This window comes from Mercenaria mercenaria, chromosome 19, assembly GCF_021730395.1.
Source record: "Mercenaria mercenaria strain notata chromosome 19, MADL_Memer_1, whole genome shotgun sequence".
Classification (NCBI taxonomy): Eukaryota; Metazoa; Mollusca; class Bivalvia; order Venerida; family Veneridae; genus Mercenaria; species Mercenaria mercenaria.
Window position 1 is genome coordinate 26,014,453 of NC_069379.1, and position 13,477 is coordinate 26,027,929.

The following is a 13,477-nucleotide window of genomic DNA, read 5'->3' on the forward strand; positions in this document are numbered from 1 at the left end:
TCGTTTAAATGGAACCCGCTTCGCACATGCTCAACTAGGCTTGGTACTGATAATAATTACAAGGTATGATGGAAATATGGCAAATAATTGCTGAGAAATAGCCCGGACAAATTCCGTCTTCAGACGGAGTATAACATTCTGGAAGATACTATTGGTTTCATACATTATAAGAACTTTCGGGAAAAGTCCTTTTGAAAAATATACATTTATATAATTATGTTGTAGTACATGAAAAGTACATAGAAAGTACTAAAACATTTTAGTTTTATTTCAGAACAGCAACTATTTATTTGGCGTGTTTGAAGGGCACGGACACGCCAAAACGCCAGAACGACAAATAAGAGCGCTGTTAGGTTTTTGTCGTGCCGAGTTGGAACGCTTACTTGTCAAACAACAGAACGAAATGGCTGAAGTACAGATCTTGAGAATAGGTAAAATACAGTTAATGCTTAATACATTCCATCGGAAGCATTAGAAAAACTTCTGAAGATATAAGAATGTTATTATTATCAAATGTCATACATTTCATGAAGATTAAACAAATCATTACCCGCATTTTAGAGTATGTGGCGTCAAACCTGAACTTTTATTACCTCTCTTGAATAGACTCAGTCAAATCGAGTCTGCTAGTGTTTTCCTTGACTGCGTTCTATGCTTCTAAAAGATCTTCTTAAATAGGTTTTATTAACTAACCTAACAATAATCTTCAAGTACCGTGTGGCGGCTGTTAAATGTATTCTTATACTTGGACAAGTGCTGTTATATTTTCGGTCATTTTGGATCAAGGGGTACATCCAACTTTACTTCAATAAAATATTACGCCTAATCAGGTGCTAAGGGGCGGGAAGGGTGTTACACATTTCATTATCTCTCATGAACAGACGCAACCAAACCGGGTCTCCTATAATTTTGCTTTGTAGCGTTCTCTGATGCAAAGAGTTTTGAATTGATCCTATTTTGAAATATGTGAAATTATTGAGATGGAACACTTTTAAACGAGTACAGTGATGTACGTATCTCATTATTGTGAAAAATGGCAAATGGAACTATTTTAGAGATAAAGCTCCAACTGCATCTTCTTGTTGCTGCTTGTTCTACAAATTTTAACTGCAGTATTTGAATCAATCGTAGCGATGCTTTCCTATCCTTTGTAGTGATAAGAAGGTGTAATTCTGCGCCACATTGCGGAATGCGACGTTGCGTCATTACGTCCCATCAATACATGAAAAACAAAATGGCGTCGAGTGATGTAGCAGGCCGCTTCACTGGATTGGACGGTTCTTTCGTTCTTGACTGGAAAATCTGAGAGGTAGGGCAAGGAAACTCAAGGCACACGTGACGAGAAAGTTGGTGTCCCCAAAATGGTACAAGGAAGATGACAAAATAACGAATGGTTACATGGTAAGAACTCCTATGATTGCTTTGACCACTGTAACGCGATTCCCTACAATTACATATTCTGTGGGACGTTTTATTGATCCTGTTTGTGCTTGACTAGAACGCACTTAAATGAAAAAAAAACCCCAATAAACCGGCTAATCAATTTGTCTGTGACATGCTCCATTCTTAGATCAGTAAAATGTACAATCATTTTTCTATAAGTCAAACAGTGACACTTGAATTTACTTAGTATAATCTTCACATTGATAATTGAAGCAGTCTTCAGATTTCCTTCCAACATGGAGTCAAAACAAAATAAAAAAATAGGAAAAAGATATAATTTTAATTATCAAATTTCATAAATTATATTAAATAACGTATCTTTAGGAAAAATGCCCTGAAATTTCCTTAAGTTTTTATAAGCGAGAAAATAGTAACAAAATACGGCTTTCTTTTTATGGTAGACGGCAAAAAAGTTTCATATCGTGGGTAATAATAAATAATTTCCATTTGATTATTCGTATACATGTATATGCACTTGCTTATCGCGACGATGCAAACTGGCATTGACAATTACCACATCTATTTACGTTGAAAAGACAACCATAACATATAATGAGATGCAAGTATGTTTCAGAAAGTATCAGATTGTTTAAAACTGACTGGCTAAAAGTTTATTTGCAATCAAAATACCACGTTTTAGTAGTAAGACGTTCAATATATAATATGAGTAACGTCAGATAACAATGGCATTTGTTGTGCACATGCGCGCGGCCAGGTATTCCCAAAGATGTGCTCTGGAAATTTCAAGAGTTTTAATTTTATTAGGCGTGCAAGACCAGCCCTTCGCAGAAATAATGTTAAACGGATACTTAATGCTAGGAAATAGTGATAAACAGGAACTTTCTTTTTTTCTCAACATTTACGACTTATCTGAAATTGTACTTTGTACCCCACCCACCCAGTCGCCATTAGAATGACTGCACATCATCGGCAGGCAGGCGGAAACAAGATGGCCACCCCAAGGGAGATGAAAATGAATTTGATCCTTTTTTTCGCTAGTTATTTTTATGTGGGCAATATTTATGAACCAGGGTTATTCAAATGAATCTTCACAAGACATTCTTTCTACAAATTGTTTATTGAACTTTGGGTTTTCAATGAAATTAGCAATAATTAAGGAGCAACGCCATTTAGGACTAAAGGATAACGCTCGGACTTGTTTGTTATTTTAATTGTTGATACTCCAGTCGGGAGATGTTGAGGTCAACCCAGGGCCTGTGAAATATCCATGTGGAATTTGTAATAAGAACGTAGGCTGGAACACAAAAGCCATCCGGTGCGATGGATGTGACATTTGGTGTCACACTAAGTGTACCAATACCGGTCCGGACTCTTTCAAGATTTTAGAGCAGTCGAATGTTACTTGGATTTGTCTACGTTGTAGGTTACCTAACCTTTCAGCACTTCATTGTATAGATGTTAAATCTCTTATTTGTGAAAATTCATTTCATCCATATGCACAGTCTGATGGTAATTCTATTAATTTGAATGAAACTATTAATAAGTCACATATAAATAAGTCATATAGTGAACGTTATTCGTCCACACCGATACGTGAAAGTGAAACCAATCGGAACTTTTCCAACATATCGCGCATCTCGGTTGAAATGCCATCATCACACTTTGGTAGTATTGAAACTGAACCGACTTCGTCTTTTCTTGGAGAATTACATACACCGTCTGAATCATCTTCTAGTCATAGTGATCATGTGCAATCCGTAAATGTTGGGAAGAATAATCATGATTTTTAGTAATAAACTTTCAAAGTGTGAGAAACAAGAAAACTGATTTACATAACATTATATCTAGTCGTGCGCCTGATATACTATCAGGCTCGGAAACGCCTGCTGACGCAAACTACTTTAATGCTGAGTTTCTTCCTGTTAATATACCCTCAGAACATAAATATCACATTTTCAGGAAATATAGAAAAAACTGGTCAACAAAGGCAGGGGAGGCGTTGTAATCATGGTGCAACCTGATCTTCCGGCTGAGGAGTGTTTGGTCTTAGACTGTAACTGTGAAATTAAATGGGCTAAAGTTTCTGTCCTACAAATGAAAACATATTAGTTGAAGCTTTCTACTGTGCACCTAAATCTACACTAGGAGCTTTAGAGGAACTAGAAAAGTCTTTAGTTAAAATTAACAGTGACCCATCTTACAGGATTATGAAAAAATCTTTCTTGGAGGTGACTTTAATTTGGGAGATATAGATTGGGAAATAGGTTGCTCGAACACTGGCACAAGAGACAAATTGCATGGTGATAAGTTACTTAACATCAGTTTAAACTATTTATTGGAATAAGTTAATACAATGCCAACACGGCAAGGACGTATTTTAAATCTTTTATTTACTAGTCATTCAAGTCTTATTCAACGTCATACGACATATCCACTCAGTGGATTAAGTGATCACGATAATCTTTCATTTGTAACTTCTTTCAAACCAGTGGTGAATATGAAAACACCCAGAACAGTATACAATTACAAGAAAGCTGATTTGGATAAAGCCAGGGAAGATATGTCTATGTTTCGGGATAAATATTTCCGTAATAACCCATACTTGAACTCTGTATAGCATAACTGGACTTCCTTCAAGAAAAATCTATTTAAATCTATGGATAAGAACATTCCAAAGAAAAATTTAAAAGGGAAACCGGATGTACCCTGGACGAACAGGAAAATTTAACGTATGTTAATGAAAAAACAAATGTTATATAACAAAACTCGTGATTCACAGGATGATAATGCTAAAGAACAATTTAATAACAATCGTAAAAAGTTAGAAACAAACTTCACAGTTCATATTACCGGTACGTAAACAACTTGTTAGAACCAAATAACCACAGCGACTGTGCATCTAAAGAATTCTATAAATGTATTAAATCTCGTAAACAGGACACTATAAACATTGGAACTTTGGAAAATAACGGTCGTATAGCCAAAAATGCAAAAGATAAGCTGAAATGATGAATGACCAATACTGCTCGGTATTCACAACAGAAGAACAATATACCAAACAAGGGGGATTCACCACACCCATCTATGACTAAGATTTATATTTCTTTAAAGGGAGTTTCCATTAGTATAAAAAGACATTAAAAAGCAAGTGGACCTGATAAAAGGCCAATTATATCATTGAAAGAAACTGAAAAGTGAAATATCTCCTATTCTACAAAGCTTATATCAACAATCCCTCGATACTCATGAAATTCCCATGGACTGGAAACAAGCAAACATAGTTTCAGTTTTTGAAAAGGGGGATATAACTAAACCGTCAAAGTATAGACCAGTTAGTCTAACTGCAGTCGTGTCTAAAATGTTCTACATGAAAATCAACATGGTTTTAGATATCAGAGGTCCTGCGAAACTCAACTATTACTTACAACAAATGATATCACGAAGAATATGAATGAAGGCATGCAGGTGGATATGGCGATATTATATTTTGCAAAAGCCTTCGACAAGGTCACACATAGGCAATTATCCGGGATGTCTTATTATGGCATTCGAGGGGATACTTTATCCTGGGTAAACAATTTTTACGGGGACCCCAACAACAGGTTGTTATAGACGGTGAAACATTTAGTTCTTCACAAGTCACATCTGGTGTACCGCAAGGCACAGTACTTGGCCCTACGTTGTTCCTTTTGTTCATAAACGACATTGCTTTCAATATTTCATCAACTATACGTCTTTTTGCTGACGACTGTGTTATTTTTCGTGCTCTTAGAACGGTGGAAGACCATAACATATTACAAAATAATTTCTGTGTTATATGTATAATGTTTTTGAATGTTAAATTACGCCATGCTGTTGCATACGTTTTGACGTCGTTGTTATGACGTCATGTTCTACATGACGTCATCAACGTTATTGATTGTAAACATTATTCCCCTGATGAAGGCATTGACAGCCGAAACTAGTTGGAAATAAATTAAAAACCAGTTTGAAGTTTTTCTTCCATTTTCAATTGTATTATATCTTATACTGGAAGAACATAGCATCTACATAGATCCTTCATTCACTATGGATTATACAGTGGAAAATAATGTGAAACAGATTGAAAAACTTGCTGACTTTCAAATGAGAAAAGCGATGCACATTCGGTTTCTGGAGAACTGTTTAAGTGAAGGAGTATCCCCTAAAGGACTTCAGCTAAAGCTTCAAGTTCAAGTTGGCGATAACAGCCGTTTGCAAAATGTGGTCAACAGACTTCTGCAGAAAACATCCTTGGATATAACAAGGTTAGTGTGTGAAGAGCATCGCAAGCAGCTTAGTGATTCTAAACCAAAAATGATAACTCTAGAATCAAATCTTAAAGAAGTATTAGAAGATGACTCATTTTTACAAAGATCTCAAGATGTGTTTGAAAAAGCTGAAACAAAAAAGAACATGATAATTGAGAAGCAAAATAAGAAATTAAAAAGTCTCATACAGTCCAGAGATTCACAAATTAATCGTACTGAACAAAACGCAGCAGGGAAAATCACCAACAATGTTGGAAGATCATTGGATAAAAACAAAGGCACAGCAAGATCTGATAACAAGAATAAGAAACCATCTAAAGCTAAAAATAGCAAGCAACAGGAAAGAAAAAACAAGCTGTCTGTTCATTCAAGTGGAACTAAACAACAGCAAAAGAGAGACTCTGCAACTGAAACAGACAATCACAAACAGAAAACAAACAATGTAAAAGATAGCTCAAAACAACAAACAGACAACCAGAATTGAAAACAATTCAACTCAACAGTCAAAAAACTTGTCAGCCCCAGGCAGCGCTCCGAGACAAACATACGCGAATGCCGCACGGAGGGGATTAAACAACAACAACAACAAACAAAAGGAAACACTCCAAACAGCCATAACAGAAATGTTAAAACTTCTGCAAAAACTAAAAGAAACAGAAGATTTAAAAGAATCCAGAACAGGAAACATGGAAAAGAGACGGTTTTAAATCTGTCTAGCCGGACATTAACAAATACAGAATACCAACTTCTAGGAAAAGGTTTGAAATTTTGTTTAAAACCGAAACCACATGTTGAAACAGAACTTAAAAAAATATTTTTGAATTTAGTAGAAGACTCAGACTTAAAGAATTTTTTTGCTCCTACACCTGATGATGGTGATGATAGTGTTGATTCCACATCTTCTGAAAAGAATTACCCCAAAAAGATGACATATAAAGAATCAACATTTACCCAGCCAGCAGGACGTGATACATCATTAGATTTTTACATTGATGCGATTACACATGAACTGTTAAAAACTAATAAAAGGTATTATTTTCACTCAAGTATTTCGCAAGATGAACAAATTGCACTGAAGTCATTAGCACAGGATGATAACATTGTTATCAAAAAAGCAGATAAAAGCTCTACTATTGTTATAATGAACCGAAGTGATTATAGTGCCGAGGTTCACAGACAATTAAACAATGAATTGTACTATAAAAATCTAGATTATAATCCAGAGCAAAACTTGCAACAAGAAATTCTTAATACTTTGAATTCAATAGATTGTAATGATGAAGAACTATTAAGAGTGCCATACAATGTAAGAACTCCACAATTTTATGTTCTTCCCAAAATTCACAAAGAACATAATAATGAATTGCCATTAGGTTTTCCGGGCAAACCTATTGTATCAGGTTGTAACTCAATAACTGAAAATATTTCTGCATATCTTGATGGAATTTTAAAACCTCACATGGAAAATTTACCTTCTTACATTAGGGACTCTGCAGACTTTATTACTAAACTCAAAGCAGTCCCGAAGTTAAAGGACAATGCTTTTTTAGTAACTCTTGATGTAAGTTCACTTTACAGCAATATTCCTCATGCAGATGGTATTGACGCTTGTAAATTTTTCTTGCAGCAGAATGTTAATACCAAAAGCAAGCTTTGTATTGAATCTATTTGTGACTTGATAAATTTGGTTTTAACAAAAAATCATTTTCAGTTTGATGGAGAAAACTTTCTGCAAATTCATGGTATTCATGGGTACGAAAATGGCTCCAAGTTTTGCTTCAGTTTTTATGGGCAAGCTTGAATCAGATTTTTTATTTTACAAACTTGGACTGGAATTTATTACAAATTTCTAATAGGCAGAGTGTTCAGTACCTTTCTAAATTCAAGCCTATTGTTGCTTACAAGAGACCTACTAGTTTAAATGATATTCTGGTTCATTCTTCTTTTACAAGACCAAGTAGGTATGGTCAAATTTCTAAATGTAATAGAGCTCGCTGCTCACATGGTTAAACTATAAATGAATCTAAATTTTTTACATCTTCTGCAACTTTGAAAAACTACAGAATTAGAAAGAGACTTTGATGTAGTTCCAACAATGTAATTTATGTTATCACGTGCAAAAGGTGTAATTTTCAATATGTTGGACAGACCAACCAGATGTGCTCTAAACGCATGAATAGTCATCGTTTTGATATAAACCATTATCCCGAATCTTTAACTAATGTTTCTGAACATTTTAATTACAACCTTCACACAATTGATGACTTTTCATTCATGCCCATAGAACACATAAATGGTGATTGGAAACGTCTTCTGAGGGAGACTTACTGGATTCACATGTTAGACACAGTTTATCCAAATGGAATGAACTCAAAATATTTGTACTAATAATTAATTTAAGATTTTTACATTTCTTACATTTTTCCCTGTATAATCAGTCAATTCTATAGACTACTTTTGATATATAAAATAAAGTAATAAGCATTATAAATGTTCAGACTTTTAATATCCTTTTAGCTATCTGCATTTTCTCTGGAAATAATGTATCTTTATAGATCCTTTACTTTGTTCATTTCTGTATTATATGTATAATGTTTTTGAATGTTAAATTACGCCATGCTGTTGCATACGTTTTGACGTCGTTGTTATGACGTCATGTTCTACATGACGTCATCAACGTTATTGATTGTAAACATTATACCTCTGATGAAGGCATTGATAGCCGAAACTAGTTGGAAATAAATTAAAAAGCAGTTTGAAGTTGTTCTTCCATTTTCAATTGTAAAATAATTTAGACAAACTTGTTGAGTGGAGTAAAATCTGGCAAATGGAATTTAATTTGGATAAATGTGCCATCATGAACTTAACTACTAAAAGAAATAAATCAAAATTTAACTATGCAAGGGAAAGTCTTAGAAGTTGTGAAACATCATGCTTATCTTGGAGTTGAACTTTCTGAAAACATGAAATACAACACCAAGATAGATAGCATCTCAGGCACTGGGCTTTGTGAAACGTAATCTTAAACACTGGCCCAGGACTGTAAAAGAACGTACATATCAAACTCTAGTTCGTCCGAAATTGGAATATAGCTCAACTATTTGGAATCCTCATCAATCAACGCAAGTGAAAAAAGTTGAACAGATACTGCGAAATGCAGCTAGGTTCGTATTGAATAAACCTTTTTAATTATCAAAACCCCGGTAGTGTTACTTTTATGATACTACATTTGAACTGGCCAGCCTAACAAGCCAAAAGGCAATCATCTAATTCTTATGTATAAGGTTGTGAACAATTTAGTGGCGGTACCATCATCTTATTTTCCTATTCCATCGTCTAGACACACCATGAAATTTATAACACATCACTGTAAGATCAACGTTTATCATCACTCATTCTTCCCACGGGTGGCCGTTCTGTGGAATAGCCTACCATAGACAGTTGGATACTCTGGATGGTTTCAAAGCCACTGTCCAGCCAACTTAAGTGTGTAAAGTGGACTAGAAATAGTTTACAGTGTATATATATGTTCAGGATTTTAACGACACACACATGTTCGGAATTGTAACAACGCAATCGGGAGCACCTGGCCCCGCGCATGTACAGTCACAGTAACAGCGTTAAAGTCGAAGTTGTATATGGAGTGGGAAAACACATAACGTAAAAAACGTTTTTTTTTTATATTTTATCATCTTAATATGTGAATTCGTAGCACGAAAACAAACTAGGTATTAGAGCATTAAATTTACGATATTTTCCTGAAAAATGGCTTTGAAATAGTTATATAAACTTCTAAAAAACCTAAGGACCAGCAAATGAATGCACCAAATTTCTTTAAGAAACATCACTTTATTTTAGAAAATACAAAACATGCTAAGAATTGTGGCTATAAATTAATAATTCATAAAGAGACCGAATGAGATTTATAAATAAACACTCAGTGTCGGACTGGGCTAATACTTATCCAGTAAAAGTGTATATCACTGACTGATCAATGATTTTCATGAAGTATATTTTTTAATTTCAGAAAAATACAGGAGAAAAGGGTGTAGGCCAGATGAAAATGGTTTAGCAAGGAAAACGAAGTAGTAAACCCCTTGTTATTTTTCGCTGATTTTAATGCAAAACATATTTTGGATCACATGCTAGTTTTTGCCTAAACTATATGGACCTGTTGTAACAATAATACTTATCATAATTATATATTGTTCGGATTCACAAGGAAATATTATTTAAAATTTGACCGGAGTCCTTAGATATACAAATAAAAGGTACTTAATGCCAAAGCCCGTCTGTAGCAAATGATTTGACGAAAGGTCATGACTCTCTTGGACATGATACACCCTTGTAAATGGAAGTAATTAACACAGAAACCACGAGTAATAAATGGATAAAAACTGCTTTTGCGGACGTCATTTTTGTGGAAATTTATCATCCGAATCCATTGAAATCTAATCCGTTAAATACGCCCTTTTGAGTCACAGCATGATAAGTCTTTAAGTCGATGAAAGTATATCTCATCACATTTTGAGAAATGAAAACAAGAATACAGCAATATATAATCTTTATTCCTTTTCTGTAAATATTGGGAATACAACACATATTGTATTAAAGTAAACCGCAAAATCAAACAAAAATTAGTGTTTATACTGGTTACTTTTTAGTTGTTTTAATTGTCGTGTCTTTAAGAAAATGTAAGGTCAATGCAATCAGCTGTAAATCTGTTTAAAACCAGCATCAATTTTACTTTTATATAATAACTATTCACTCCAAAGCGGCGGTTTCTGCTTTCAATATTTTCAACAAATAAAGATATTCGCAACTGGTTTTGTGAACAGGCGTCCTTTCCCGTTTCATTTTACGACTGTCATGATAAAATCTAAAAAGTAGATCCCTCGGAAGCATTAGGAGCAGGACAAACAGTGAAAATTGCAGACTCGGTTTGATTGAGTCTGTTCTTGAGCAGTAATGGAAAATGCAACATTGCCCACGCCCCTAGCACTGGCTTAAGCAGTATTCAATCTTCAAATCTAAATGAACTGAAATCAATGATCCAGAAGGACCAGAAAATATAACATAAATACTTAGAGCAAGTACAAAACAACTTCTCATTTAGATGATGCGACAACGTAACTTTACTCTGATGTAATTACATCTATAACTATATTTTGTAATATCATTACTTTAAAAAATATGGACAAACACTGTATCAAATGTTAAAAAACCTACCATCAATGTCACAGTTGGTTATGTTGTAGGTTCCGACATATATACATAAAAAGGTCCTGTCTGATTTACACACAAATACGTTTGAGAGATGAAAAAAGAGAAAGAGACAATTTTAGTGCCAATGCTTTCCCTTTACTTCATTGGCGAAACAGATAAATTAAACATATTCTAAAGGACGTTTTCTGGTTGCTAAAATATTTATATATAAAAAAAGGACAAACAAGTTTAACGATTTTCTAATTTGAACATTAAATTAAATATTTGTTTCTTCTAACATTTAGATATCATACAATTTTTCAGGAGTGTTTATACGAAATAGTTCCTTCATTTCCCTAACATTTGATCCGGGCGGCAACGATTTATTATCAGTCTCTTCATATTCATTCGTGTTTATTGAAACAGAATGTATAGGATGAATAAACATGTAACTGTTTGTTCTGGTGCCTCCTTATCAGCTGACTGCACCGTGTTTTGTGTTTACTGAAGGTCCTTCCTCAGTCTGGTCTTCAGCTGGCTCTGCATACACATGACCTGATAAAAATATTTGTTTTTCACTGAAGAAGACAAGCTGCCACCCACATTGCATTGTCTGTCCGTCCGTCAAACTTCATTTCCGATAAATAACTGGAGAACCATTTGATATAGAACCTTCAAACCTCACAGGGTGGCAGGGCTTATGAAGTAGACGACCCTTATTGTTTTTGGGGGTAACTCTACTAAAGGTAAGGGTCATATGGGCCTTGACATGGAAAACCATTTTCCGATCAATAACTTGAGAACCACTTAATCCAGAATAATAAAACTTCGTAGAATGATTGGACATACACTGTAAATGATCTCTATTGAATTGGGGGTTATTTTGTTAAAGGTCAAGGTCACAGGGGCCTGAACATGGAAATGTATTTCCGGTAAAAAAAACAACAAAAACTCAAGAACCATTTGACCTAGAACCTTCAAATTTCAAAGGGTGACAGAATTTACAGAGCAAATGACCCCTATTGTCTTTGGGGTAACTCATTAAAGGTCAAGTTTACAGGGGCCATCTGTCCGTCACTCTTCATTTTCGACCAATAACTGGAGAAGTATTAGACCTAAAGCCTTCAAACTTTCATGGGGTGAAACATGGAAAATGGTTTCCGGTCAATATCTAAAGAACCATTTTACCAAGAAACTTCTCAGGATGAGAGGACTTAAAGAGTAGTTGACCCTTGTGGTTTTGGGTTCACTTGAGCTAAAGTCAGCGGCACAGGGCCCTGAACATAGAAAACTCTTTCCTATCAATAACTTGAGAACCATTTGTCCCAGCATACTGAAACATAATAGAATGATTGGACATGCAGAGTAAATGACTTATACCGATTTTAGGGTCACTCGATTTAAGGTCAAGGCCAAGGGGCGAGAACATGGAAAACCGTTTCCAATTCATAACTTGATAACCACTAGGCCCAGTATCTTTAACTTAGTTGGATGATTGGACATGTCAAGTAGACGATCTCTATTGCAGCCAATCATCAGTGTCTCTTTGACTTTCGTACCTGTCCCCAATTGACTTCTTGTCTATACGACCATGCATTTTGGGAAACATGTATTTTTCTACAAAAGCCTCTTCTATATCAAATTTTCTATGCAAAAATATATACCATATATTTTTACTAAAAAACTCATCTTTACGAAAAAATGTCCTTAAATTTCATAAAGTATTCTAAGCAAAAACATATTTATAATATACGGCTTTTTTACAGTAAACGAAAAAATGTGTCATATTGCGGGTATTACTTCAATGCTTTCCATTTGATTATTCGTAGACATATATATACACTGGCTTATGGCGACTGTGCACACTGGTATTGAAAATAACCACATCTATTTACGTTAAAAAGATAACCCAAAAATATAACCATACCAATTTGTAAATACGTGTACACTGATGCAAGAATGTTTTAGAAAGTATCGGGTTGCTTAAAACAGACTGACTGAAAGTTAATTTGCAAGCACTAGATGAGGATTTAGAACAAAAATAAGACGTTCACTATATAAGGTGCGAAATGTCAGATAACAAGTGGAAAAATACATGTCTAATGCAGCCCTTTACGCTATTTGATATTTCATCATTTTACGCGACTTAGTAGCTCAAAAACAAAGTAGATGGTCAAGTATTTTATTTTCGCTTTTTGCAGAGAAATTCCTGTAACTAGTTATATTAAAGATTTTTAAAAATTCTATTGACAAGCAAATGAATGTTCCATAATTTACAAGAAACATAACTTCCGCAGACGACTGTTTTGGAAAGTCAAAACATGCTAAGATTTGCGGCTAAAATTAAAAATTTCAAAACGTGCAAGAATGATACCTATAAGTAAACTCTCTATATAGTCAGTGTTAATTTATCGGGTAATAGTGTATGTATATCATTGACATATCATATGATTTTTATATGTTTATTTATAATGTTTATTGTCAGAAAAATGCAGGTAATAAGGGTGTAGACCAGATAAAAATGGTTTTGCAAGGAAAATGAAGTAGTTAACCCCTTGTTATTTTTCGCTAATTTTTGC

At 34.4% G+C, this 13,477-nt stretch overlaps 1 protein-coding gene and 1 long non-coding RNA gene across 2 annotated transcripts; both read left to right on the forward strand.

Annotated features, from left to right (window-relative positions):
• Positions 1-298: 298 nt before the first annotated feature.
• LOC128551244 (uncharacterized) lies at positions 299-3,946 on the forward strand. The gene is made up of 3 exons (XR_008368735.1): positions 299-431; positions 1,155-1,401; positions 3,364-3,946. It is a non-coding gene; the product is annotated as an uncharacterized LOC128551244 (long non-coding RNA).
• A 2,672-nt stretch (positions 3,947-6,618) lies between these two features.
• LOC128551006 (uncharacterized) lies at positions 6,619-9,765 on the forward strand. The gene is made up of 2 exons (XM_053531244.1): positions 6,619-7,254; positions 9,721-9,765. Exons 1-2 carry the CDS (start codon positions 6,619-6,621, stop codon positions 9,763-9,765), a joined length of 681 nt encoding a protein of 226 aa, XP_053387219.1.
• The last annotated feature ends 3,712 nt before the right edge of the window (positions 9,766-13,477 follow it).

Excerpts from the sequence above, each read along its gene's own strand:
- LOC128551006 (XM_053531244.1), top strand. The coding sequence starts at position 6,619 with ATGACATATAAAGAATCAACATTTACCCAGCCAGCAGGACGTGATACA. Across the intron at positions 7,255-9,720 it reads CTTTTTTAGTAACTCTTGAT|AAAAATACAGGAGAAAAGGG; the intron begins GTAAGTTCACTT and ends TTTTAATTTCAG.